Here is a 27,045-nt window from a genome sequence, read left to right as displayed (position 1 = left end):
CACGCCGATGAACCGACACAGACCATACTTGGAGTTGGATGCTCCCATCGTATATAATTTTATACATACAGATGCAATTAATGATATAACTAGTTGCTATATATAATTATAATAATCCAATTATATCCAAACAACCGGAAAGTTGTCTATAATTTGCTTGACATTCAAATTACACAAATTACAGGGACTTATTATCATTGGTTAATCATATTTAGTTTGTGTTTTACAGTTTATTCAGAAGGGTCCTTTGTGATCTCGATTCTTACCTATAGTCATTTTGTTGTTGTTAAGTACTACATTCATTTTCTTGTATGTTCATATGAGCAAGTATAGCCAACATTCGATATTTAGATCTTCATGCATCTTGATAGAGGCTTCGCTCTATATTTCTTTGTAACCAAATTTACGTACAGTTCAACAAATTATTTTATAGGGAGGGTTTTATACAAAGACATTATACCTAATTCTAAATAATATGATCATAGAGTAACCGCATATTACCTAAAACAATAGAATAATTATTACCTTAAGACCACATAATCATTAAACTTACATGATAAATGAAATTAAGAAAATGATTTAACATGGTAGTATAATTAATCGAATTTCAAATTTTGATTTAAAAAAAAATTCCGAGTAGTGCGATGAATAACATGATGGACAGAGTACGGCCACACCACAAACATTGCGGCTCATTTCGTGGGGATATTCAACGTGCTCCTACTTATCTTCGTTATCACTTTCATATTAGTACGTACGGTAAATCGCCGTATTAATACTGAGATAGTATTTTTTTATATGAAAATATTAAGATATTTCTACCATCACTTTTCTTTTGACTCTCGAAAATTTCCGAGAAAACTACGAAAAATTATTAATACGTAGGTCGGCTATATATAGCTGTAGGGACTCTGCACATATCACCACCATTGTATAATTAATCTCTTAACTATGCTTTGTTATAAATAAATAACAATTGATAGATTAGTTCTGTTGATTCACTTCGCATAAAATCTCACGATGTCTTTAGCTCTCTCTCTTTGCTTGGCTTTCCTTTTTTCCATTTGCCATGGTTCTCATAGCTTACCTGCACGACGAAGTCCTCATCTTGATGGTAAGACCATTCTAATCTTCATGTAACTGTCGATGTTGTATATGTTTTATATGTTATTATAATGTTAAGTAGTAAATGATATCATCCTATCAAAGAAAATTACGATAAAAATAATGATATCAGAGAAAAATCAGTTTGGCCATTTTGATATTGAAGTATTGTAATCAGTAAAGAAAATTATTTGGCGTTTCAAATAGCCAATGTGTTCTTTCAATTTATACTTATATATATTTTACTGTCTATGACTCAACATTACCGGGGTTTTTGCAATACTATAATACAAACGATTAGACTATATTCAACATTTTTAACTAAACGGCAGAAATTTGGTGTAATAAGCCACTATATATGCCAATACCAAATAGATTCATATGTTAAAGTTTTCACATTGGATAAAATGGGGATTTGCTTTCCATGTTCATGCAGGGCTGCTTCCAAATGGAAACTTTGAGCAAGTTCCAAACAAATCAAACATGAGAAAGAGGCAAATAATTGGAAAATATTCTCTTCCTCATTGGGAAATCTCCGGCCACGTGGAGTTAGTCTCCGGCGGTCCACAACCGGGAGGTTTCTATTTTGCAGTGCCACGTGGAGTCCATGCAGCTAGGCTAGGAAACTTAGCCTCAATATCTCAATATGTAAGAGTAAAGCGTGGCTTGATCTATTCTCTAACGTTTGGGGTCACGAGGACTTGTGCTCAGGACGAGAACATACGAGTCTCCGTGCCTGGTCAGACCAATGAGCTCCCGATCCAGACGCTGTTTAGTACTAACGGTGGAGATACTTACGCTTGGGCTTTCAAGGCAACGTCTGATTTAGTTAAGATCACTTTCCATAATCCTGGTGTTCAAGAGGATCCTTCTTGTGGTCCTCTCGTTGACGCTGTTGCCATCAAGGAAATTCTCCCCCTCCGGTATAACAGAGGTAATTAATAACCGGGTCAATTCCGGTTTACCTTTCTCCATCCAAATTTTTGGTTTGATTTTCATTTTTTGTGTAATAAATTAGGAAACATTGTGAAAAATGGCGGGTTCGAGGTTGGTCCACACGTATTCAAGAACTTCTCTACTGGAATCTTGATTCCAGCGAAGATACAAGATCTGATCTCACCGTTACCGGGATGGATCGTCGAGTCTCTTAAACCGGTTAAATACATTGATAATGGTCATTTCAATGTCCCCTCAGGACACGCCGCAATTGAGATCATTGCCGGGAGAGAAAGCGCCATAGCTCAAATCATCCGTACCGTCGCCGGTAAATACTACATTCTCTCGTTCGTTGTTGGAGACGCACACAACGGCTGCCATGGATCGATGATGGTGGAAGCGTTTGCGGGAAGATCGACGTTTAAGCTTAGGTTTGAATCTAATGGAAAAGGAGCGGTTAAAGTGGGACGTTTCAGATTTCGAGCCGATTCGAACCGCACGAGGATTACTTTCTACAGTGGGTTTTATCATACTAAGCTCCATGATTTTGGACATCTTTGTGGACCTGTGCTCGACAATGTTAGGGTTGTTATGACCCGTTAATTATATCTATTTGAATACCCGTTAATAAATACATAAATTATATTATATCTGTAAAACGTTATTAAAACATTTACAAAGTCGAGTGGTCAACTATATTTCTGTAAAGTACTTTTAAGATAATTTTTTTTTTTCATTTGTTATCCAATCTTCAACATTTGATTTAGACAAACAAAAGATAGCAAATACACAAACTGAACAAGATTTCAAATCTGTGGATCTTCTGATTAGATATTTTACAAAGTAAAAAGGCGTATTGATCAAAGGAATGAAAAGAAAGAAAAAAAAAGATAGAACAAAAAGATTAAATCAATAAGTATTTTTCCTTTTTTAAGTTTGTGGATGCAAATTTGACGTAAAGATCGAGCAAATCAGAGCGGAGACCAAATATGGACTTCTGGAGCTCCCTTTCATATCCCTTGTCTACACACATGCGCGCATTTAATTGTAAATGTCGCCCACCATTTCTTTGTTTAAACGTTATAGCTTTTTTGCCGACAAAAAAAAACGTTAAGCTTCTTTATATTATAAGTTAAACGTTAAGCTTTATTAAATAGAACACATTACTACGTCGATTGCAGAGAAATGAAAGAACCAAAAAGTTGACTATGATTTGCTAACGTATGACTCAATTTTTTTATATATATATATATATAGTTGTGTATATCTATATATATATATATTCTTATAAATAACAAAAACAATTAACCAGACTTTGATAGTTTAAATTTCGTTAACTAGTTAAGTAAATTATGGTGCATTTAATAATCAATATGATATTTATTTTTTTGCCCCTAGGACTCATTGTTTCAATTGCATTTTCTCGTTTATTTGGCATTTCAGTCTTTCGGTTTCGGTTAAGATTCGATCTCGTGAATAGAACAACAACAACAGAATTGCTACCATTTAGGTTTATCTATCTAGCTAATGCAGGTAAACTGGATGGAACTAATTAATGTAAATAATCAAATGGCTTTCATTTTGCCTTTTTTTTTAACAATGATTTTATAGCGATTCATCCCCTAGAAAGAGGCATTGTTCACAGATGCTAAAGCTGACTTGGCGATAGCATCAGCATCAACATTCCAACTCCGAGGAGTAAAAGAAAAGGAGATAGAGTCAAAGGATCTGCAAAGACAGAAAATATCCTGGAGTATATTCCTCTAAGTTCCAGAGGAGAACTCCCTGAATTAAGCGAGGTAACGAGACCTTGCAATATGATTATGTAATTGAAAACTGAAGAAAACTAGTAGTAGTATACCTTCAATTTGTTTGTGCGGAATTAAGTATCATTTTCAAGGTATACATCTTACTTTAAAGGACAGAGGATCACATATACATGTGTGATTATGTGTGAAATCATATATATTTATGTTGTCAAGATTGTCTAAGTATTAAATTAAATGTAAGAATCTAGGCGCTTTGGAAACATTTATTTTTCTTACAAGGTTTTTTTTTTTTTTTAATCATATTTGGGTTCCCAGTTTTTTGACTCGGAGAACAATTCACGCCGATCGATGAACCGACACAGAGCATACTTGGAGTAGGATGCTCCCATCGTATATAATTTTTTTACATACAGATGCAATTAATGATATAACTAGTTGCAATATATAATTATGATAATCCATTTATCCCTAAAGAACCGCAGAGTTGTCTATAATTTGCTTGAGATCTTCAAATTACAGAAATTACAGGGACTTATTGTCATTGGTTAATCATATTTAATTTGTGCTTTATGACCTTCGTGATCTCGATTCTTAAGCACAGTCATTTTTTTTTGTTAAGTACTACATTCATTTTCTTGTATGTTCATAATCATAACCAACACTCGATATTTAGATCTTCATGTATATTGATAGAGGCTTCGCGGATCAAATAAGTATATATATTTGTTATGTTTTTTAATAAATAATATCACTTTTGTTATATTTTTATGTTGTGTAAAAAATACAAATTTTGCTAAAAAGTTTTGTCACTAAATCGCATTAATTATCATATATCTTTTTCTGTATTAATTTTTTTTCAATAAAATTTAAATAAAATATACACTAAATATAGTGATCATATTAACTATATTTTTGAACATTTATAATTATATATTTTATTATATATTATTTTTCTTTCTATTTATTTTATTTTTTAAACAGTTAATTTTTTACTAAAAAATTTGATATTATAAAACTTACAATTGTATAATAGTGAGAAAGTAACAAACCATTCAATAAAATATAGAAAAACAAACCGTTATTACTACTAAAAACATTAAAATAAAAGTATATTAATTATCTCATAAAATCTAAAAATAATGTAGAAAGTTCTAGCAATATTTTTTTATTTTGCTACCGCCTCGTTTTCTTCATCTTCTGTTACTCTAAGTGCTCTGCATCTTGTTCTAATTTTGTTTTTCAAAACTATATATATATTTTTTTCAAAAATATCATATATATTCATAAACAAAGTTATAAAACTATTATTTTTTTCCAAATCAGAAATCCATCCGGGTCGGGTTTTTGTCGGTTCACCGGGTTTAAACAGGCTTTTCTGGATTTAAGCGGTTTAATAGCATTTCGGGTTTTCAACAAAAATCAAATCGGAAATTTTGCCGGATTGCGGTTTAATCGGTCGAACTGTCCGGTGCAGTCCGGGTTGAATTTTATTTAAAAAATTAATACAGAGATATTTTTATATGAAAATATTAAGATATTTCTACCATAACGTTTTCTTTTGACTTTCGAATAATCCCGAGAAAACTACGAAAAAATATTAATACCTGATGTTTTTTTTTTCTAAAAAAAATATTAATACGTTGGTCGGCTACATATAGCTGAGGAAGTGTGCACATATCACCACCATTGTATAATTAACTTTTAACTATACTTTGTTATAAATAACAACTGATAGATTTGTTCTGTTGGTTCACTTCGCATAAAATCTCACGATGTCTTTAGCTCTCTCTTTTGCTTGGCTTTCCTTTTTTCCATTTGCCATGGTTCTCATAGCTTACCTGCACGACGAAGTCCTCATCTTGATGGTAAGACCATTTTTAATCTTCATGTAACTGTCGATGTTATTTATGGTATTCAGGTATTATATCATTATTTTTTAAAAATAATGATATCAGAGAAAAAACAGTTTGGTCATTTTGAAATTAAAGTGTTGTAAACCCAATACATATAGCGTTAAAAGTTATTTCAGTAAAGAAAATTATTTGGCGTTTCAAATGGCCAGTGTGTTCTTTCAATTTATTTATTATTTACTGTCTATGACTCAACATTACGGGGTTTTTGCAATACTATAATACAAACGATTAGATTACATCCAACATTTTTAACTAAACGGCAGAAATTTGGTGTAATAAGCCAACTATACCAAATAGATTCATATGTTAAAGTTTTAACATTGGATAAAGTGGGGATTTGGCTTTCCATGTTCATGCAGGGCTGCTTCCAAATGGAAATTTTGAGCAAGTTCCTGACAAATCAAACATGAGAAAGAAGCAAATAATCGGAAAATACTCTCTTCCTCATTGGGAAATCTCCGGCCACGTGGAGTTAGTCTCCAGCGGTCTACAGCCGGGAGGTTTCTATTTTACGGTGCCACGTGGAGTCCACGCGGCTAGGCTAAGAAACTTAGCCTCAATATCTCAGCATGTAAGAGTGAAGCATGGCTTGGTCTATTCTCTAACGTTTGAGGTCACGTGTACTTGTCCTCAGAACGAGAACATACGAGTCTCCGTGCCTGGTCAGACCAATGAGCTGCCGGTCCAGACGCTGTTTAGTACTAACGGTGGAGATACGTACGCTTGGGCTTTCAATGCAACGTCTGATTTGGTTAAGATCACATTTCATAATCTTGGTGTTCAAGAGGATCCTTCTTGTGGTCCTCTCGTTGACGTTGTTGCCATCAAGGAAATTCTTCCCCTCCGGTATAACAGAAATAACTAATAACCGGGTCAATTTCGGTTTACCTGTGTCCATGTTATCAATCCGAACTTTGGTTGGTTAGATTTTCATTTTTGTTATTCCGCATTTCTCATCTTAGAAGAATAGTGGCGAATGCATAACCATAATCTAATCTACCATGGTTTAGGATAATTTTATTACATATAGTTAGGATATGTTTTTATCAAAAAGCAGTTTTTTTTTTTAGGAATTCTTATCTATATCAACCCGGGTTTAAATGGGTTTTAGAATTTTTTTTTTTAGATCAACTATGTGTTTTGATGTTTAAATTAGGATAATAGGATGTACGATCATCACTTTAACCAAAATATTCCCACGTAAATTTCTTCCAGATTTCATTTTTACAATTTGGTCCCTTATCTTCTAAACTGTTTGATGTTTCATTCTTAAAACTTATTTTCTATATTTTCAATGTAATAAATTAGGAAACCTTGTAAAAAACGGCGGATTCGAGATCGGTCCACATGTATTCAAGAACCTCTCTACTGGGGTCTTGATCCCGACGAAGATACAAGATCTGATCTCACCGGTACCGGGATGGATCGTCGAGTCTCTTAAACCGGTTAAATACATTGATAATGGTCATTTCAATGTCCCTTCAGGACTCGCCGCAATCGAGATCATTGCCGGGAGAGAAAGCGCCATAGCTCAAATCATCCGTACCATCGCCGGTAAACACTACATCCTCTCGTTCGTTGTTGGAGACGCACACAACGGCTGCCATGGATCGATGATGGTGGAAGCGTTTGCGGGAAGATCGGCGTTTAAGCTTCAGTTCGAATCTAATGCAAAAAAAACGTTCAAAGCGGGACGTTTCACATTTTGCGCCGTTTCGAACCGCACGAAGATTAGTTTTAACAGTGGGTTTTATCATACTAAGCCCCATGATTTTGGACAAATTTGTGGACCTGTGCTCGACAATGTTAGAGTTGTTATGACCCGTTAATATCTATTGGAAATATGATCAGGAATTTTGGGATACGCGTTAATAAATAGATTATTATATATCTGTAAGCAACGTTATTCAAACATTTTACAAAGTCGAATGGTTGGATTTCAACTATGTTTTCTATATAGTTTTAAGAATTAAGATACATATTTACGTTTAATGTGTCATATTACCTCCAAAAATTTATTTTGACAAACAAAAGATATTCAAATACACTCACTGAACAATATTTCAAATCTGTGGATCTCCTGATTAGATATTTTACTTAGTAAAAAGGCGTTTTCATCAAAGGAATGAAAAGAAATAAAAAAAAAATTCAAAACCACAATTAAGATTAAATAATTTTTTTTTTTTAGTCTGTGGACGCAAATTTGACTTAAAGAGCAAATCATGGCGATGATTAAATCAAAGCAGAGACCAAATGTGGACTTCTGGAGCTCCCTTTCATATCCCTTGTGTACACACATGCGCGCATTTAATTGTAAATCTCGCCCATAATTTTCTTTGTTTAAACGTTAAGCTTTTTTGCCGATAAAAAAAGAGTTAAACTTTTTTTATATTATAAGCTAAACGTGAAGCTTTATTAAACACAACACTTTACTACGTCGACTGCAGAGAAAAGAACCAAAAAGTTGACTATGATTTGCTAACGTATGATTCAATATATATATATATATATATATTTATATATATATATATAATTAACCAGATTCCGATAATTTAAAGTTCGTTAAATAGTTAAGTAAATCATGGTGCATTTAATAATGAGCAATATAATATTTTTTGCCCCTAGGACTCATTGTTTAAATTTTAAATTGCATTTTCTCGTTTATTTGGCATTTCAGTATTTCGGGTTAAGATTCGATCATAGGTCGTGAATTAAACAACAACAAAATTGCTACCATTTAGGTTTATCTAGCTAATGTAGATAAATTGGATGGAATTAATTAAAGTAAATAACCAAATGGCTTTTTGTTCTTTCACATTTGTAAAATCAAAGTTTTCATTTATTTTAACTGCAATAAAACGAAAGAAAGCTCACCATTCATCAAACACGTTGAATAAACGATTGGACTTTTATTATTTTTGATTTTGTTTTTATAATTACATGATCACCTCAATATCGCTGGTGATGAGCTACGTACGTACTATTACTAATCAAATCGTAGAAATATTCGACGTGTCAGAGATTCGTGCTTGGAAAGTTCGTCTCATAATTTTCAGCGCCATATATCTTAATGAACACAAAATACTGAGATTATGCAATTAATTAAAAATTGAAGAAAACTAGTCTTATGCAACCGAATTAACATGACAGACAATGAGTCACACAATGCGGCTCGTAAGGTGCGGTCTTTCAACGTGGTCCGAGTTTCCCTTTCGCATCTACTCTATTATACGTCTACATAAAAGCTAAAACTATTAATTATTTACTCTTTAAACAAACAGTTTTATTGTACATTATATTAATGCTTCCTTCTAAGTTCTAATATTTCCAAAAAATATATATGATGCTTCCTTCTAAGTTCTAATATTTCATGTGTTACTAAGTACTAACTACCCCTATATATACAGCTACATGGACCTCATTGATATAGGCGTACTAATTAACAAGACTTGTCTTAACTTAAAAATGTCTCTCTATCACTCTCTTTGCTTTGTCCTCCTCCTCATCCTCTCTCTCTGCCATGGCTCTCACAGCCTCCGACCACGTCGTCCACGTCGAACTCCTCATCTCGATGGTAAGAAATAAGAAAACAAACCATTTTTCTTATTCATTAACTAATCTGATAAATCTAAAATGTAATACTATGGTTTATATCTAACAGGGCTACTCCCAAATGGCAACTTTGAGCAAACCCCTCTCAAATCGAACATGAAAGGTCGACAAATAATCGGCACAAACTCTCTCCCTCACTGGCAAATCTCCGGCCACGTGGAGTTAGTTTCCGGTGGGCCACAGCCCGGAGGGTTCTACTTCCCGGTCCCACGTGGGGTCCATGCGGTTAGGATAGGAAACTTAGCTTCCATCTCTCAGGACGTGCAAGTGAAGCGTGGTTTGGTCTACTCTCTAACGTTTGGAGCCACGAGGAGTTGCGCTCAGGACGAGAACATCAAAGTCTCCGTACCCGGTCAGGCCAACGAGCTTCCGATCCAGACCGTCTTTAGCTCAGACGGTGGCGACACTTACGCTTGGGCTTTCATGGCAACGTCCGATGTGGTTAGAGTCACTTTCCATAACCCTGGTGTTCAAGAGGACCACACTTGTGGTCCCCTCGTTGATGCTGTCGCTATCAAAGAGATTCTTCCCGTCCGTTATAACGGAGGTAATTGCTCCTGAATCAGTGCAGGACCGGTTCAGATCCGGTTTATTTTTATGTGGAGTTCGGTTTTGCACTTTGATCCTTGTATTTTAGCTTTGTGTTTATGTTTACCCTGTGTTTTTAATCTGTCTATTTATATTAGGAAACTTGGTGAAAAACGGCGGATTCGAGATTGGCCCACATGTATTCGCTAACTTCTCGACCGGAATCTTGATTCCGGCGAAGATTCAAGATTTGATCTCACCGCTTCGTGGTTGGATCATCGAGTCGCTAAAACCGGTGAAATATATCGACAGTCGCCATTTCAAAGTTCCCGATGGACTCGCCGCCGTGGAGCTAGTCGCCGGAAGAGAAAGTGCAATCGCTCAGATCATACGTACCGTCGCCGGAAAAGCATACATGCTCTCGTTCACGGTGGGAGATGCGCAAAATGGCTGCCACGGTTCTATGATGGTGGAGGCGTTTGCCGGGAAAGAGCCGTTTAAGCTTACTTTCGTGTCAGAAGGTAAGGGAGACACTAAAACGGGGCGTTTTAGATTTGTGGCCGATTCGGATCGCACCAGGTTAACTTTTTACAGTGGGTTTTATCATACCAAGCTTCATGATTTTGGTCATCTTTGTGGGCCTGTTCTTGATAGTGTTATTGTAATTCCGACCCATTAAGGGATTTGGTGGTTCATATAATTCTTGTATTCAGACTAAATGTTACAATAAGAAATGCGATCTCTGTAAAACTGTATCAAAATGAATGTGATATTGTGATGTGATGCATTGTTATCGATCTATATTACCAAAAAAAAAAAATTCGGAGTGGAGAGTTCTGATGTATAAATGTATGTGATATATATATTGTGATCCAAAGTAATAATTCTTTATGTAGATATTTTCTTACTCAAAATTTACGAGATACCAAATCACACAATTGTTTGTCTTGATCTATATCCCATAATTTTATGAATGTAGTTGCTTAAAAAATTGTGACCGATTCGAACTGAAGTCTGATATAAAAACAGTAAGAAGTTAAGTGTTTTACAAAGACTTTCTTAAACCCAAAAAAAAAAAAGAAGAAGAAAGTTTTACAAAAACATCATTGTTCAACAAAAAAAAAGTTCTACAAAAAAAAAGTTCTACAAAAACCAATTACGTATGAATTTTGTATGACTTGAGTTTGTGCTACACTGTTGGATTTGGATGACGTGGCAAAACGTATGCCGTTGTTTAATTTTGAGACGTAGACTTGAGCACAGCGGATAATTCCTCTCTGCTCCTCCTCTGTATATCTCTTCTGTCTTCTCCAAGGAGCTAAGTAAAAGAAAACGAAGAAAAAAGACGCCGATTATATGTACATAAGAGCAAAGAAGACCCACCGAAGACGAAACTATCCTAAATCGTAATCGAACGAAGATGGCTGTCGAGAAATTGAACTCGACGGTGGACGGTGTCGAGATACTGAAGCCACGTACGGACAACAGAGAATATCGGAGGATTGTCCTCAAGAACTCTCTCCAAGTCCTCTTGATCAGCGATCCCGATACCGACAAGGTGTGAGATCGATAATATTTCAATCCTGATATTGATTTACCTTTAATTTTGATTCCTTTTACTAATTCAACAAAGTTTGATTTTTTCTGTTTCTTCTAAAGTGTGCTGCTTCAATGAGCGTTAGTGTCGGATCCTTCTCTGATCCACAAGGATTAGAAGGCTTAGCTCACTTCCTTGGTACGTCGAATTTTTCAAAGTTTTTTTCTTTTTGTAATTTTGAAATGTGTACCATCTTTAATTCGTGTGCTCAATAGTTATTATTTGCAATGGAATGATTTTGTTTTTGTTGTTGTTTTTGTTGTTAGAGCATATGCTATTTTATGCAAGTGCAAAATACCCAGAGGAAGATAGTTACTCCAAGTACATCACAGAGGTAATATATATCCTTATACTCTCCGAAACTAAAACTCGAGACTTTGTTCTCGAGTCTGAGTCTTCTGTTAATTCCACACGTTATAAATTTCTGAGAAATATGAAATTTTCTTGGTGTAGCATGGAGGCAGCACAAATGCATATACATCCTCTGAAGAGACAAATTACCATTTTGATGTTAATGCTGACTGTTTCAATGAGGCTTTGGACAGGTACATTTTTTTATTTATTCTCGCTTGCTGATTAATCTTCTCTATTCTCTTACCATCTTGCTTTTGTAAGTTTCTTATGCGAGTGTATTTATCAGATTTGCTCAGTTCTTTATCAAACCACTAATGTCAGCTGATGCCACCATGAGGGAGATAAAGGCTGTTGACTCAGGTTCGCTTTTTTTTTTTTTCCTTATGTTTTATTTTCGTTTCTTGCTGTAGTCCGTGAACTTAACAGATTATAACGAGTTTTCTTTATCCAGAGAATCAGAAAAACTTACTCTCTGATGGTTGGCGAATGCGACAGGTATAGCTCTGGTTTAAAGAACAATTTTGAGTTCCTTTTATTTGTTCCGACCCATTTAGATGGTACTATCTATGTTGAAGGATGCATTTGAGCAATTCATTAATTAAATGATATAACTAACATCCCAAAACATTTTAACTTCTATTTCTTTCTGTCATTTTCTTTGATAACAGTTACAGAAGCATCTAAGCAAAGAAGACCATCCGTTTCACAAATTTAGCACAGGTCTATAATCTAACTTTTTTTTTCACATATTTTCATGGAATATATATTATGATGCATATGAATAGTCAGTTGTGATTCCAATCCTTTTCTCATGCTAAAAAGTGAGATTTCTGCTGCTTAGGAAACATGGATACACTTCATGTGCGACCCCAAGCGAAAGGAGTGGATACAACGAGTGAGCTTATTAAGTTCTATGAAGAACATTATTCCGCCAACATCATGCACCTGGTTGTATATGGGAAGGGTATGTTTTGTTGCTAACACGAAAATTCAAAATTCCCTTATTTCTATTAAAATAGGTAACAACAATTCTAATACTTTTGCTCTGGGTTCAGAAAGCCTAGACAAAATTCAAGATCTTGTGGAAGGGATGTTCCAGGAAATCCAAAACACCAACAAAGTTATCCCTAGATTTCCTGGACAGCCATGTACTCCAGACCATTTGCAGGTGTTTGTTCCTTTCCACAAATTTAGAATTTTTATTTTACATGAACAAAATATATGCTAATTTCTGAGGTGCTGTTGTTTTATTTCGGTTTTAGATTCTTGTGAAAGCTGTTCCTATAAAGCAAGGACACAAGCTCGGTGTTTCATGGCCTGTAACTCCAAGCATTCATCATTATGAAGAAGCACCAAGCCAGTACCTTGGCCATCTAATTGGACATGAAGGCGAAGGAAGTTTGTTTCATGCCTTGAAAACCTTGGGTAAGCTTTCTTTGTGGCATACTAATAATTTTTTTTGTTCTAGTATCTTGGCATGGAGTATAAGCTGCACAAAAAAAAAAATGCAGGGGGCCTCAACTAATTTCTGAAATAGATAATAGGGGGGGATTTCATTTTAGGGAATCATTATAGAAAATGGGCGTCTTTGAGTATACAAAACTCTTGGGTAGGACGTGTTGCTGATTTGCTCTTTGTAATACAAATGCTGAATTCGTACATTTAGAGGTATTGCTTAATTCTTCTTATTGCTTGCAGGTTGGGCAACGGGACTCTCGGCTGGTGAAGGAGATTGGACTCTAGATTATTCTTTCTTCAAGGTTTCGATTGACCTTACTGATGCTGGTCATGGTGGGTTTTTCTACTGTATCTCTTTCAATTCTAGGAAAGTTCACAAGAGTCTTCTTCTTTCTTGTGTTGAATAGAGAGTATGGGTGTGTTTGATATTTAGTATGTACATGACAAATTCCTGGTTTTCCACCTTTGTGGGTTTACAGAGCATATTCAAGATATTATAGGGTTGCTGTTCAGATACATTCAGCTATTACAACAGACTGGTGTTTGCCAGTGGATTTTTGATGAGGTATGGCTATACTGATTTTTTTTTTTTTGACTTTGATCGTGCAAGTATTTCCTAATGATTCAGTCTCCGTCTAGAGTTTGATACATCTCTTTTTGTTGTTGAAGCTCTCAGCTATTTGTGAGACCAAATTTCATTATCAAGACAAAATACCACCAATGTCCTATATAGTGGATATTGCATCAAACATGCAGGTAAATATTATTTTGCTCTTTAGCTTTTTCGTAAGCTTTCTTAATGTGGCCTATACATATGACTGCTGAATATGCTTGAGTTCTTGTATCCTTAACAATGAACAAAAATAAGAATACATGCTTAGCTCTGTTAACATGTCATCAACTATTACATAAGTTATGTACTGAAACGGAAGTTTGGTAATCTATATCCTGAAAGCACAAACCCAAGTTCATGGCTAATATATAATATATATCCTTTTTTTTTTGTTTTAATATTCTGTATCCTCTTCAATTACGCTTCAGATATTTCCGACCAAGGATTGGCTCGTTGGATTATCACTGCCTTCTACATTTAATTCAGCCACTGTACAAAAAGCTGTAGATGAGCTTTCTCCTAGTAATGTTCGGTAAGTGTGTGATCTTTAACCCTATTATACACTAAATTGATGATGAAATCACGGGTCACCTGATCCATAAGCTAATTCTACATTTGTTTCATTTACTCTTAAAATATCTGTGGAAGACAGGCATATGATCGCTAATTTATTCGATATATCCGTTACATTTTTGCAGTTACTTTGTCCATCCCCTGTCATGCTATTATAGTTTACATGTTGTTAAAGCTTTGGAATTCATTAAGACGAACTCTTGTCGACGAATCTTTATTAATGCCATTGCTTTTGTAGAATCTTTTGGGAATCACAGAAATTTGAAGGACAAACTGACAAGACGGAGCCATGGTATAACACTGCCTATTCTCTTGAGAAGATAACCAGCTCCACCATTCAGGTTCGCATTTCATATGTTAATACTTATTCAAATGATTCATTTATTTCCGACGTACCTATCTCCTCCATTTCAAATATTATTTGAACTATTGCTTTTGCCTTCTTAATCTTTCGGATTTATGTAAAATAATTACAGGAGTGGGTGCAGTCTGCCCCTGATGTAAACCTGCATTTACCAGCGCATAATGTCTTCATTCCTACAGATTTCTCATTAAAAGATGCCAAGGACAAGGTTCAAATTTCACCACACAAGTTACAAGTTTCTTTTTGTATCTTAAATTTATAAAGCAGTCTTCTTATGTGATCAAGTTGTTGAACAGGAGACTGTCCCAGTTTTGTTGAGAAACTCGCCTTTCTCAAGATTGTGGTACAAGCCAGATACGATGTTCTCGAAACCAAAGGCATATTTTAAGATGGATTTCAACTGCCCACTTGCAGTCAGCTCTCCTGACGCAGCTGTTCTTACGGATATTTTTACGCGGTTATTGATGGACTATCTAAATGAATATGGTAAGATCTACTTACTCGGTACAACCCTCGATAATTTTCTTTCCACTAGAGGATTTTTCTTGCGGAGTTATTCGAGAGAACTGTATGCCAAATGGAACTAAGCTTCTGAAATTGGCAAATTTGTCCTATCTCACGCAATATGGAACTGTATGCCAAATGGAACTAAGCTTCTGATTGGGCACTTCTTGTAGCTTTTAGCTTTGTTGTATGTCACGAAGACAAATGAAAAATTGGAATATATAAGTAAAAGAAGGGGATTGATGAATAAAAAAGAAGAGTAAAAAAAACTAGCTTTCTACGTGGGTTTTATATCGTGAGATTTGCCCACTTACTCTGCCTTTTCTATGTTCTAGCTTATTATGCACAAGTCGCTGGTCTTTACTATGGAGTGAGCCTTTCGGACAATGGTTTCGAGGTGAGTTTTGTATTTACCTCATTTATACCACACGCATTTGCTCGTCCTTTGCGCTATGCCTTTTTTTTTTTTTGTAATATTTATCTCTGACTGACTGTTCTGTTTCTCCCAGTTGACCCTTCTTGGTTACAATCACAAATTGAGGATCTTGCTGGAAACTGTTATTGAAAAGATAGCAAAGTTTGAAGTTAAACCTGACAGGTTTTCTGTTATCAAGGTGAGGCTTCGTCTCTCTTTATAACTTAAGTTACCAGTTGGACGATGTTCTCTGTACCAGGGTTATTGTATCTGCGTAATTATTTTTCCGTATTCTTTACTAGGAAACTGTCACAAAGGAGTATCAAAATTACAAATTCCGTCAGCCATATCACCAAGCAATGTATTACTGCTCACTCATATTACAAGATCAGACCTGGCCGTGGACAGAGGAACTAGATGTCCTTTCTCATTTGGAAGCTGAAGATGTAGCTAAGTTTGTCCCAATGTTGTTATCAAGGACATTTATTGAGTGTTATATAGCAGGTATTGAGATTACGTTTTTTTTTTTTTTCCATGGTATTCTTTCGTGGTTTTGATGGATTCTGTGTCGTGTTTTTCTTCTTCTTCGATCGGAAGTTGACTTGGTGTTCAAACATATCTATTGTTCATTTCAGGTAATGTGGAGAATAACGAAGCTGAGTCAATGGTCAAGCATGTTGAAGAAATTCTATTTAATGAAACAAAGCCGATTTGCCGACCTTTGTTCCCATCACAGCACCTGACTAATAGAGTTGTAAAGCTCGAAGAAGGAATGAAGTATTTCTACCACCAAGATGGCTCAAACCCCAGTGATGAAAATTCTGCTCTAGTGCACTATGTTCAGGTACTCCCTTGTTCAGGTTTAGAGTTTAGTTATTGTTTTTTGTTAGCTTAGAACATATCTCCTGAGACTATACTGTTGTGGCTAAATGAAATTTTGTTTGCTACGAACAGGTTCATAGAGATGACTTTGCTATGAATATTAAACTTCAACTATTCGGTCTTGTTGCAAAGCAAGCCACCTTTCACCAGCTTAGAACGGTCGAGCAACTTGGTTACATCACTGCACTTGCTCAGAGGTATATTTGAATCTTTCTCCCATTTCCTAATACACCCCCTGAAATCTATCTAATCACGCTTTTCTCTGCAACGTAGGAACGATTCCGGCATATATGGTGTACAGTTCATTATCCAGTCATCAGTGAAGGTACCAAACCATCCTGCCGCTTTAGTCTGTTGGAAATTTCTTTAATAACCCTTAATTCTCTTGTCTGTAACTGCCTCGGGTATATATTGGTTTTAACAGGGTCCTGGACATATTGATTCGAGAGTGGAGTCATTACTGAAGAACTTGGAGAGTAAACTTGGCGAGATGAGTGATGAAGAATTCAAGGTGAGATGGGTGAACCAGTTAGTTTATATATCTCAAGTAATCTTGCTATGCAATATGTTCATTAGCTGACATGAGTTACTCTTCCTCAAGAGCAATGTGACAGCTTTGATAGACATGAAGCTTGAAAAACACAAGAACTTGAAGGAGGAATCCCGGTTTTACTGGCGAGAGATTCAAAGTGGAACACTGAAATTCAACCGCAAAGAGGCTGAGGTACATACATATACACCTTCCTCCTATCTTCTAAACTAAGAAAACCGGCTCTTGAATCAACCACCCATGCATAGATGATACTTGCTCGAATAGGTTGAATCACTTGTAGAATTACTTCAAGTTAGTATGGGAGCAATTAATTGATGAGAGAAACGGGGTTTCTTTGTGGACAGGTTGATGCACTGAGGCAGCTTCAGAAGCAAGAGTTGATAGATTTCTTCGACGAGTACATAAAGGTTGGAGCAGCAAAGAAGAAATCGTTGAGCATAAGAGTATACGGGAGCCAGCATTTGAAAGAAATGGCGAGTGACAAAGAAGAAGTCCCATCACCATCTGTTGAAATCGAAGATATTGTTGGTTTCAGAAAGTCCCAGCCTCTTCACGGCTCGTTCAGGGGATGTGGACAACCCAAACTGTGAGGGCTGTACCTCATTTCATCATACAAATACTATTTTTTTTTTTTCTTTTATCCCTTCTGGCTGTAAGAAGAATCAATATCGGTTGAACCTAAATTTGGCATCAATGGCTAGAAAACAGAGTTTCAATCATCTAGCGATTTGATGATACCAAATTCGAGAAAACATTGATTATTCTTAATAAGATTGTAGCCTTTGTCGAAAAATCCAGAGATTCGGAACACAAAGTAATTTTATAATGATTGATTCATCAGTTTCCCGCCTTTCTTGGCGTTTTACCCTTCTCGTCTCCATCCTTTCTTGGCTTTTCCTCACACTCTCTGATTTATCGTCCAACACATCTTGAAACAGAGCAAAGCTCGTTGTGTGTTGCACCATCCTCTGTTTCAGCTGATAAAAAAGGAACAAATTAGCTGAAACAGAGGATGGTGCAAAACACAACGAGCTTTGCTCTTTTTCAAGATGTGTTGGACGATAAATCAGAGATTAGCGGAAAAGGGTTGGTTTGTTGGGGAAGAGTTATGTTTCTTCGGTTTCTATAGGTATCTTTAGAGCTGGTTCAGTTGCAGCCATGAAATGCATAGCAAAATCGAGCTGCAAAATCCCGATGAATCTAAGTTTTTAAAAGGGTTGAAGAAGCTGACATTTCTGAAGCATGATAACTTAGTGAGGTTGAGATTTAGCTTGGGAAGGTTTTGCTGCTCGGAGGCAAGTGCACTTTAGTGGCCAGTGCGTGTATGGTCATTGGAGACATTTACGATTATGAAAGAACGCATGTATATATATTTAATCTTTGTAACTAGCTGAAATTGTTTTTCTGGTTCATTCAATGAACTTCATTGGTTCTAGACTATAACAATATATATACTGTATATATTTACTATCACAACTTCATCGTTATAGTTTTCAGTATAATAACCTATATGGCTATATCACAACCAACTCATAACGTATATAAACAGAAGGTGAGAGAAGGAGGATAAAGTCTGACCTGCATCAAGCACCAGCTTAGTTTGTCATGCAATCAATCTACAGAGAAGATAGAGAAGCATATTATGAAAAAATGACAAATCCATTTGATGAAAATCAAGACTTTGTACCTTGTAAATAAAGGGCTCATGCTTTCCTCCTGCGCCAGACCTCTTCACATAACCCATCTTCAACAGCCTGTAACAGGATATATGAACAATCATGCAAAAAACCTTTAAAATTTGTGCATCCATGTCTTATATTCCAAAACTAAGCTTGTTTGATGGAACCTTCATCATGTTAAATGTCCTGTCACAATGTCTTGCCTCTCTGTTATGTTTGTGTGTGAGAGTCTAAGGAGAATTAAGGACACAGAGAGAGAGAGAGAGAGAGAGAGAGAGAGGCAGAGTGTATATACATTCTGAGAGCTTTGCTAGTATCTGCACTATCTCCCAGCACCTGACGGATCTTAACTTCAGAGGAGCAGCTGGTGGAGAGAAACTCCATGATCTTTACTGCCCTACGGCGAACGGAACTCGACCTGTGACTTTCTTTCTTCTTTGATTCTCTGTATGGCTTCTCATGACTTGTAATTTTGATTCTGCTTTCTGTGCTTGAGATCTCACTTGAACCGGTAGACAAACACGATTCCTCTTTGGAGTCGCTAGAGAGAGCATCAAACTCTGGATTCTTTGTCGGCTTCAAATCAGCTGAGCTCCAAATCACTTTTGTGCGAAGTTTTTTGGCAATCTGCAAAGGACTCTCAGTCATGGAAAAATTGAATCAAATCCCCAAAATACTATAAAGGATCTAAACGGATATTAGCTCTGTTCAAGTATATTCAAGACGAAACTCAAAAGTTCCCGAGACAAAAATTCAAATTCCAGAAAGATCAGTTTCTGGGAAAATTAACATAAGTCCAGATTTTGAAAATCATGAACAAACCACTGATACCGCTAACAAAAGGAAAAATCAGCGCAAAAATCGAATTCAACATAGAGTAATCCATAATATAGCGAATCAAAATCCAAAACAAAACTTCCAAAACCGAGATTGATGATATCGCACCTTGAAATTCATGATGTCACCCTCAGATCTCTTCCGAGACGAGTCGTTGTTGGAGATAGACGAATCGCACGATCTCGTTCCAGTAGTCACGAAGCTCAAGCTCAAGCTTCCTTGACCGTAGCTTTCACCCATCGAGAAACATTTCCCCTCAGATCCAGATCTATCACTATCCAAAGCGATTTTTCGGAAACAGCAAAGTAGAGAGAGATTAGGAAGAGAAGCATTTCGACTTCGAGCTTCATAATTTGGAATCAAAACCCAAAGACATACGTAACGTTACGCTACCTTGAAGAAGAGAAGACCAACGGCCCAGAGGAAAGGAGGAGAAGAGAAGATGCCGCTTCACTATCGATCGAAGAAGGAAACTCAGACATCTCCGATCTTAACTTCGAAACCAAGTTTTCTCTGCCTTTCTTCTACTGGCGCGATGATCAGAGCTCCTTTCTAATTTTTGAATTCTCTGTCTCTGTTCTCTCTCTCTTTCTCAGAGTAAAATAACATCTCCCTCTTTATGGGCCCTTCTACATTCAAGCTTGGACTACTTATGAGCCCATTACAACAAAATACAATGAGCCCAACGCTGTCTGATCAAAGTAAAACACCGGAATTTTTTTTAGTATGTTTTGTTCTTCCCTCACAAATAAGTTAGACCTCTTAATTATACTAAATTTAATCGTTGGTCGACAAAAAATAAAATAACATCTCCCTCGTTATGGGCCCTTCTACATTCAAGCTTGGACTACTTATGAGCCCATTACAACAAAATACAATGAGCCCAACGCTGTCTGATCAAAGTAAAACACCGGAATTTTTTTTAGTTGGTTTTGTTCTTCCCTCACAAATAAGTTAGACCTCTTAATTCTACTAAATTTAATCGTTGGTCGACAAAAAAAAAAAAAACTAAATTTAACAAATAGTAATAGTTTTTCAAAAGAATTGATCATATATTTCATTTTTGAATATATCAGTTTCTAATTTATGAAAAATAAGAAGATATACACATTATAAAATATTTTCATCCTCGTATCTCTTTTTTTACTACTATTTCTGTAGCAAGTAGTACTACTGTATTCAACCAACATTTGCGTAATTTTATAATAGTTTAGCTTTGCTTCATGTGATGGCTTGCCTGGTCCTACAGATTACAGCAAGAATTACTGTTTAGTTGTCTCTTTGGGGGATAAAGGAAGTTTGCATTGACCTTACAGCTCACAGACTCGGCTTCACTTTCCATGCTTTTGCATTGCATTCAAGCTTAAGCAACGTCAATTTCCAACTACCGCATTACAATACGTTTGCAATTGCAGACCAATTCCTTTCTCTTCAGGTGGAAGAAGATTCACAAATCTCTCAGGGTGTGTGGAATTTCAAGTTTTTCTGATTCACAAAGGTGTTGTTTTTGAAAGAAGTTCTCGGCTTGATCTGATGTTGGTTCAGGATCGTGCGGCTCCTTCTCCTCTCAAGCCGCCGAAATCTCAGATCAGAGAACTGCCTACTCATCAGCAGATCCGACGATTCAGTGAACCCAAAAACCTAGATTTCTCGTCTTGGGTCTCGGAGAATGTCTCCAGAATTGTCATCTTCTTCCTCTTCATCGTCACCGTTGGAGCTTTCTTCTTCCTCTACAACACCACCGACACTGCTTCTCTCCTTTGTTTCCAGTCACAGTCAACTCAGTCGCTTCAATCTCTCTCTCGCCCACAAATAAAGTGGAATTCGATCCGTGTCCTCCCCGACAAGACCTCCCCGTACGCTAATTTCCTGACGGAGAAATGGATCGTGGTGTCGGTGACCAAGTACCCGACCGAGGAGCTCAAGAGCTTGGTGAAGATCCGAGGATGGCAAGTTCTGGCGGTCGGAAACTCAATGACCCCCAAGGATTGGAGTCTCAAAGGTGCCATCTTTTTGTCTCTCGATGCTCAAGCCGATTTGGGTTACCGTGTTTTAGATCACTTGCCTTACGATTCTTTCGTGCGTAAGAGCGTCGGTTACCTTTTCGCGATCCAGCACGGCGCGAGGAAGATCTACGACGCGGATGATCGTGGTGAAGTGATTGATGGAGATCTAGGGAAGCATTTTGATGTGGAGCTAGTTGGTGAAGATGCTAAGCAAGAGCCGATTTTGCAGTATAGTCATGAGAATCCCAATAGGACTGTGGTTAATCCTTACATTCATTTCGGGCAACGTTCGGTTTGGCCTAGAGGTTTGCCATTAGAGAATGTAGGTGACATCAACCACGAGGAGTATTACACTGAGGTTTTTGGTGGCAAGCAGTTTATACAGCAAGGGATTTCAAATGGTTTACCTGATGTCGATTCGGTGTTTTACTTCACCAGAAAAACGACTTTAGAGGCTTTTGATATTAGGTTCGATGAGCATTCTCCTAAAGTGGCTTTGCCTCAAGGTGTGATGGTGCCTGTTAATTCGTTTAACACTCTTTACCATTCGTCGGCCTTTTGGGGGTTAATGCTTCCTGTTTCAGTTAGTTCTATGGCTTCTGATGTGTTGAGAGGGTACTGGGGACAAAGGCTATTGTGGGAGCTTGGTGGTTATGTTGCTGTTTATCCACCCACGGCTCACCGGTTTGATAGAATCGAGGCTTACCCTTTTGCAGAGGAGAAGGATCTTCATGTCAACGTTGGTCGTTTGATAAAATTCTTACTTGCTTGGAGATCAGAGAAGCATAGTTTCTTTGAGACAATCCTTGATTTGAGCTTTGTCATGGCTGAAGAAGGGTTTTGGACAGAACAGGATGTGAAATTCACAGCTGCTTGGCTTCAGGATTTGATTACTGTCGGGTACCAACAACCGAGGTTGATGTCACTAGAATTGGATCGTCCACGAGCAAGTATTGGTCATGGAGATAGAAAAGAGTTTGTTCCTCGGAAGTTGCCTTCGGTTCATCTTGGTGTTGAGGAGACAGGGACAGTGAGCACTGAAATAGGTAACTTGATTAGGTGGAGGAAGAATTTTGGGAATGTTGTGCTTGTTATGTTTTGTAATGGTCCCGTTGAACGCACCGCTCTTGAGTGGAGGTTACTTTACGGCAGAGTATTCAAGACCGTTGTGATATTGTCTTCTCAGAAGAACTCGGATCTTTATGTCGAAGAAGCCAAACTCGATCACATTTACAAGTAAGAATCTTCTCAAGATTATTAGTATATGTTAATCAAAGTTCAAGCTTATAATGGTACGTTTGTATGCATAATTCAGGCATTTACCGAAGATATTTGATCGATACAGCAGCGCAGAAGGATTCTTGTTTGTTGAAGACGATACAATTCTCAATTACTGGAATCTACTTCAAGCCGACAAGACTAAGATTTGGACTACAGACAAGGTATAACATTTCCATCAAAACTGTAGGTTATAGCTTTCTCTATCTTGATATGTATATCTTACATGGAAACTTCTTATTGTAAACCGGCGATTAGGTATCAAAGTCATGGACATCAGTGAAACCGACCGGGAAGTCTGATTGGTTCTCTGTACAAGCCGAGTTAGTGAAGAAAACTGTAAGTACAATGCCGGCTCATTTCCAAGTTAACTACAAGGAAGCTGCCAAGAACAGTCATGACACGTTAACGGTATGCAGTTCAGAGGTATTCTACGTGCCTAAACGATTTGTGACCGACTTTATCGATCTTGTCGATCTTGTGGGTGATATGGACTTGCATTACAAAGTGGCTGTGCCTATGTTCTTCATGTCTATGGATTCACCTGAGAATTTTGACCCGGTTCTTGGTTCGATGGTATATAAGAGGAAATCGTCTTCGTTTAACTCTTCTTCGAGTCTGTATTCTGCGCAAGCACCTGCGGTTCACCCGTGGAGCATATCGAGCGAACAAGATTTCATTAAATTGGTTGGACAAATGGCTGAAGGCGATCCGTTGCTAATGGAATTGGTATAGAGATTGCAGTAATGCAATGATAGAAACAGAGTTATGCAAAGATTGTGTCTTTTGATTCTTTTCTTTTTGGTTCCCTTTTCAGAAATTTTTTTCTTCTGGGGGTTGTGGAGAAAGTCATGTAATGTTCCATTGTAACCATACAATATGTGAGTGTATAATGTTTCCCCATCTAAAATCAATCTCTGCTTCACCAATTAAGACAAAAAGAAATTGTTACAGACAGTTGAAACGAGGCTGGAATTGAAGAGTTGTGACCCAGTTTTGATCCCACAAAGAAGAAACACTGGAATATTAAGGAAGCTTGATGAAGAGATCCTGAAGCTGAGTGTGGCTCACCACAACACCAAGTTTCTGTGAAATTGCGACTCTCACTGTATCGGGATCCAAGCTCGACAATGTATCCGCACCGCTCATGGCAATGTACTCACTCAAATTGTGCAAGATTCCGTCTTCAGAAGCAAGACAAAAACGAGCTGAGGAAAATGAATATTGTTGATGGAAGGTTGATAGTTGTTACATCATACCTTGGGCAACAATGGGCTGATAGGGTGGAGGTTGAGCAGTCCAGCTTCCATCAGGTTCTTTCATGTGTCTTCTATCAGAAGCAAAGTACTTAAAGAAGAGAGGAGCGTGCACAATGCGAAAGAACCTGATCTCAACCAGACAAAAGAATAAACTAGCTACATTATATATTCAAGTAAATGTAAAGGTTCAGGAACACAAGAAGGTAAAGAAGCAAAAGTTTCAGGGTGATAGAAAAGTAATCGCAACAAAAGGCTACTGCTTTGACATCTTGATATAGGTTGCTTAATGGTACAGTAATGCGAAAGTTTAGAACGAGAGTTGTACCTCTGATATTCTGCAAAAAGCTGAAAAGATGGCTGGATAGTTTCAGTCACGTATGAGGCTAAGGGTGAAGGGAAAGGCAAAGTAGAATCGAGATCCCAGACCAAAGGCTCAGAGTCACTTTCTTTCTTCCTCTATTCATGCAAATAGATCAACCAAAATCAAGGGTGATTCGAAAAGCGATACATTGGAACAAGCTTAAAGCTGGTGGCTTGGATCTTATGGTTTTACCTGGACACAGATGACATGATAATCCCACAGTACAATTCCATCAGCTCTGCTACTAGCTTTCTGGTGCCAAAGGGGAACCTACACGAACATCTAACCAACATTATCGATAATGGACAGGAGACATACACACTCTAATTACCAAGCAAGCACATCGAATAGCTGACACTTGAAAATCAACAATCAAAAAAGACGTGAAACAGTGCTTGGGCCAAAGTCCTAACATAAGAAACTATAATGAACAACAATTAGTAAGAGAAACATGCTTGCCTGCTTCTTCTCATTCGAGATGAAAACAACAAACAGATCAGAACCCGTCGCATCAGCTACACCATTCTCGCACAGCGTCTTGCAGAGTAGATACACGTTCTCTTCGCTACAAAAAGAGTCAACATATAGATGCCAATATTTGATTAGGTTCTACTTCTACCAATAACCACCAAATGAAAGTAGATGACTAGATTCCCCAAAAGAGGAACGAAATTAACAAAAAGTTAGTTTTTTTTTCTGGGTTTTGGCAATCATGTAAACAAGTAGAAGAAGCCGTCTGATTATTTGAAGAAATCTAAAACTGCATTGAATTTTGTAAGCGAAAGACAGGCAAGAAGAACCAGTAGTAAGGGGTGTGTTGGAACCGAGTGGCATCCATTGCTGGAAGCTCCGTGGTAATGCTGGACATTTCTTCTTTGGATTTGATCAGTGTTCTTCTCTGTTTTCTTTACATCCAGCTACTTTGATCGTCAAAATTGAAACGCGGTGGGTACAATTGGGAAGAGCTGGGAACTGGTGGTGGGTGATCGGAGAGTCAACAAAAGTAAAGTCCATCGCTTTAACGACGTCGTTTCATAGATACTTCATTACGACACCGTATTTGGTTTATTACTTTTAAGTTTGCCAATTAAAATTGGATTCGCTCGCGTGAGCGAGCAGTGACAATGGAGGAGGCAGACGCGAAACGCCGGCAGATCTGCAGCCGCTGTGACCGTCCAGCTCCGATCTGTCTATGCCACGTCATACCGGCGGATCCAATTCCGACGAGGACAGAGATCCTCATCCTCCACCATCCACACGAGTCACGGCACAAGCTCAACACCACGCCTCTCTTGGTCAAATCCTTAAGCCAAATCACCAGAATCCCCGCCCGCCGTCTCCTCCGGCGACACATCTCCGACGGAGAATCTCTCCAATCAACGCCCACAATCTACCTCTTCCCGTCTTCTCCTTCCTCTCCCGCCGTCACCATATCCGAATTCAAAACCCTGAACCTCCTGAACCATCAAGGCGTCTCGAATCCGCCGCTGAGGCTCATCGTATTCGACGCGACGTGGAAGCACGCGAAGGAGATGGTAAAAGCCAGCGAGGAGGTTCTAAGAGAAGTAGGAGCTGTGAGGGTGTGTTTGGATTCGGGAATTGACGCGTCCGTTAGCGGAGGAAGCATCTACGAGTCGGAGCTGGTGCTAAGGAAGGAGCCATTCGGGGGATGCGTAAGCACGGCGGAGGCGGTGGCGCGGTGTTTGAGAGCAATCGAGCCGGACGGCGAGGAAATCGAGAGGAAGCTGATTAGTGTTTTGAAAGAGATGGTGAGGTTGCAGTCTGAGTACTTGAAACCCATGAAACCAAGGCCTAAGTTACTGAAGAAGAGATTTCAGAGTCGACAACAACCAGTGGAAGATAAAGAAGAAGAAGAAGAAGAAGAAGAATGAGTTTCGTTCCTTTATCGTTTAGTTTTAATTACAAGTTTAGCGGAATTTTTGCTCTGGATTGTTGATGGGAAATATTACATTTGATCCATTGTATTAACTCGTTGTAACTTTCTTACATTAGGAGAAGAACAAATATTCAAACAATTTTCTTAAATTTTGTGAATCTCTCGACACTTTTTGAGAAAGATCGATGCGGTGTTTAGTGGAACAGAACGATTATAGACTTTTTGTAATAACAAGTTGAAAAGAAGAAGAAAAACAATGGGACATGGGACCTTCCACGTGAGGTGAGGCCATGGACTTTTTTTGCGATCATACAACTTTGGGAAGGAAGGTGACACTTTTAATTGCATTACTCACGGACTCACATGATGTGTTTTTTCTGCTTCGATGTTATAATATATGCCTAATTCGCAAAGCACACAATATTCAATCATCAGAAACGTATTTTATAGATTCATGATCCCTTTTTATAGTCCATATTCGAATTAAAGGTAAAAATTAGTCCGAGGCTTGAATGAGTACTCTCTTCTGTATTTGGTTTCAGTTCTGATCGTT

The 27,045-nt window shown here is 37.5% G+C and overlaps 8 protein-coding genes across 9 annotated transcripts; 6 read left to right on the top strand and 2 right to left on the bottom strand.

Moving 5' to 3' along the window:
• Window positions 1-1,020: 1,020 nt before the first annotated feature.
• LOC18027814 lies at window positions 1,021-2,643 on the top strand. The gene is made up of 3 exons (XM_006411387.2): window positions 1,021-1,114; window positions 1,541-2,038; window positions 2,123-2,643. The coding sequence occupies exons 1-3, from the start codon at window positions 1,021-1,023 to the stop codon at window positions 2,641-2,643; spliced, it is 1,113 nt and encodes a 370-aa protein (XP_006411450.1).
• A 2,964-nt stretch (window positions 2,644-5,607) lies between these two features.
• Window positions 5,608-7,551, top strand: LOC18027813. The gene is given in 3 exon segments (XM_024148478.1): window positions 5,608-5,674; window positions 6,082-6,594; window positions 7,031-7,551. Coding segments are annotated over 2 exon segments (987 nt in total). The 5' UTR covers window positions 5,608-5,674; window positions 6,082-6,128.
• Window positions 7,552-9,156: 1,605 nt separating this feature from the next.
• On the top strand, window positions 9,157-10,544 carry LOC18027812. The gene is made up of 3 exons (XM_006411385.2): window positions 9,157-9,296; window positions 9,384-9,881; window positions 10,021-10,544. Exons 1-3 carry the CDS (start codon window positions 9,188-9,190, stop codon window positions 10,539-10,541), a joined length of 1,128 nt encoding a protein of 375 aa, XP_006411448.1. The 5' UTR covers window positions 9,157-9,187; the 3' UTR covers window positions 10,542-10,544.
• Window positions 10,545-11,184: 640 nt separating this feature from the next.
• On the top strand, window positions 11,185-17,968 carry LOC18027811 (insulin-degrading enzyme-like 1, peroxisomal). The gene is made up of 26 exons (XM_006411384.2): window positions 11,185-11,420; window positions 11,522-11,597; window positions 11,726-11,793; window positions 11,913-12,004; window positions 12,100-12,173; window positions 12,265-12,308; window positions 12,482-12,533; window positions 12,655-12,777; window positions 12,869-12,981; window positions 13,076-13,238; window positions 13,512-13,604; window positions 13,751-13,836; window positions 13,941-14,027; window positions 14,313-14,416; window positions 14,696-14,798; window positions 14,934-15,029; window positions 15,118-15,307; window positions 15,661-15,722; window positions 15,835-15,939; window positions 16,043-16,244; window positions 16,376-16,584; window positions 16,695-16,819; window positions 16,896-16,947; window positions 17,047-17,133; window positions 17,224-17,346; window positions 17,520-17,968. The coding sequence occupies exons 1-26, from the start codon at window positions 11,283-11,285 to the stop codon at window positions 17,763-17,765; spliced, it is 2,913 nt and encodes a 970-aa protein (XP_006411447.1). The 5' UTR covers window positions 11,185-11,282; the 3' UTR covers window positions 17,766-17,968.
• Window positions 17,969-18,770: 802 nt separating this feature from the next.
• On the bottom strand, window positions 18,771-19,931 carry LOC18027810. The gene is made up of 4 exons (XM_024148411.1): window positions 19,800-19,931; window positions 19,150-19,481; window positions 18,863-18,929; window positions 18,771-18,791 (listed from the first exon to the last, which is right to left on the bottom strand). Exons 1-4 carry the CDS (start codon window positions 19,929-19,931, stop codon window positions 18,771-18,773), a joined length of 552 nt encoding a protein of 183 aa, XP_024004179.1.
• A 1,050-nt stretch (window positions 19,932-20,981) lies between these two features.
• On the top strand, window positions 20,982-23,879 carry LOC18027809 (probable glycosyltransferase STELLO1). The gene is made up of 3 exons (XM_006411382.2): window positions 20,982-22,933; window positions 23,013-23,139; window positions 23,234-23,879. The coding sequence occupies exons 1-3, from the start codon at window positions 21,225-21,227 to the stop codon at window positions 23,708-23,710; spliced, it is 2,313 nt and encodes a 770-aa protein (XP_006411445.1). The 5' UTR covers window positions 20,982-21,224; the 3' UTR covers window positions 23,711-23,879.
• On the bottom strand, window positions 23,856-25,585 carry LOC18027808 (protein N-terminal glutamine amidohydrolase). Of its 2 annotated transcripts, none has more exons than XM_006411380.2 (6): window positions 25,420-25,585; window positions 25,055-25,160; window positions 24,788-24,865; window positions 24,560-24,690; window positions 24,235-24,359; window positions 23,856-24,159 (listed from the first exon to the last, which is right to left on the bottom strand). In XM_006411380.2, exons 1-6 carry the CDS (start codon window positions 25,461-25,463, stop codon window positions 24,002-24,004), a joined length of 642 nt encoding a protein of 213 aa, XP_006411443.1. In that variant the 5' UTR covers window positions 25,464-25,585; the 3' UTR covers window positions 23,856-24,001. The 2 variants fall into 2 exon arrangements, with proteins under 2 accessions (XP_006411443.1, XP_006411444.1); XM_006411381.2 differs by having other exon boundaries at window positions 25,396-25,583.
• A 92-nt stretch (window positions 25,586-25,677) lies between these two features.
• Window positions 25,678-26,699, top strand: LOC18027807 (DTW domain-containing protein 2). Its single transcript, XM_006411379.2, has one exon. It carries the CDS (start codon window positions 25,720-25,722, stop codon window positions 26,485-26,487), a length of 768 nt encoding a protein of 255 aa, XP_006411442.1. The 5' UTR covers window positions 25,678-25,719; the 3' UTR covers window positions 26,488-26,699.
• The last annotated feature ends 346 nt before the right edge of the window (window positions 26,700-27,045 follow it).

This window comes from Eutrema salsugineum, unplaced genomic scaffold (assembly GCF_000478725.1).
Source record: "Eutrema salsugineum unplaced genomic scaffold, Eutsalg1_0 scaffold_10, whole genome shotgun sequence".
Taxonomy (NCBI): Eukaryota; Viridiplantae; Streptophyta; class Magnoliopsida; order Brassicales; family Brassicaceae; genus Eutrema; species Eutrema salsugineum.
Note: the sequence above shows the minus strand (reverse complement) of the source record. Positions and strands in the feature narration are given on the sequence as shown.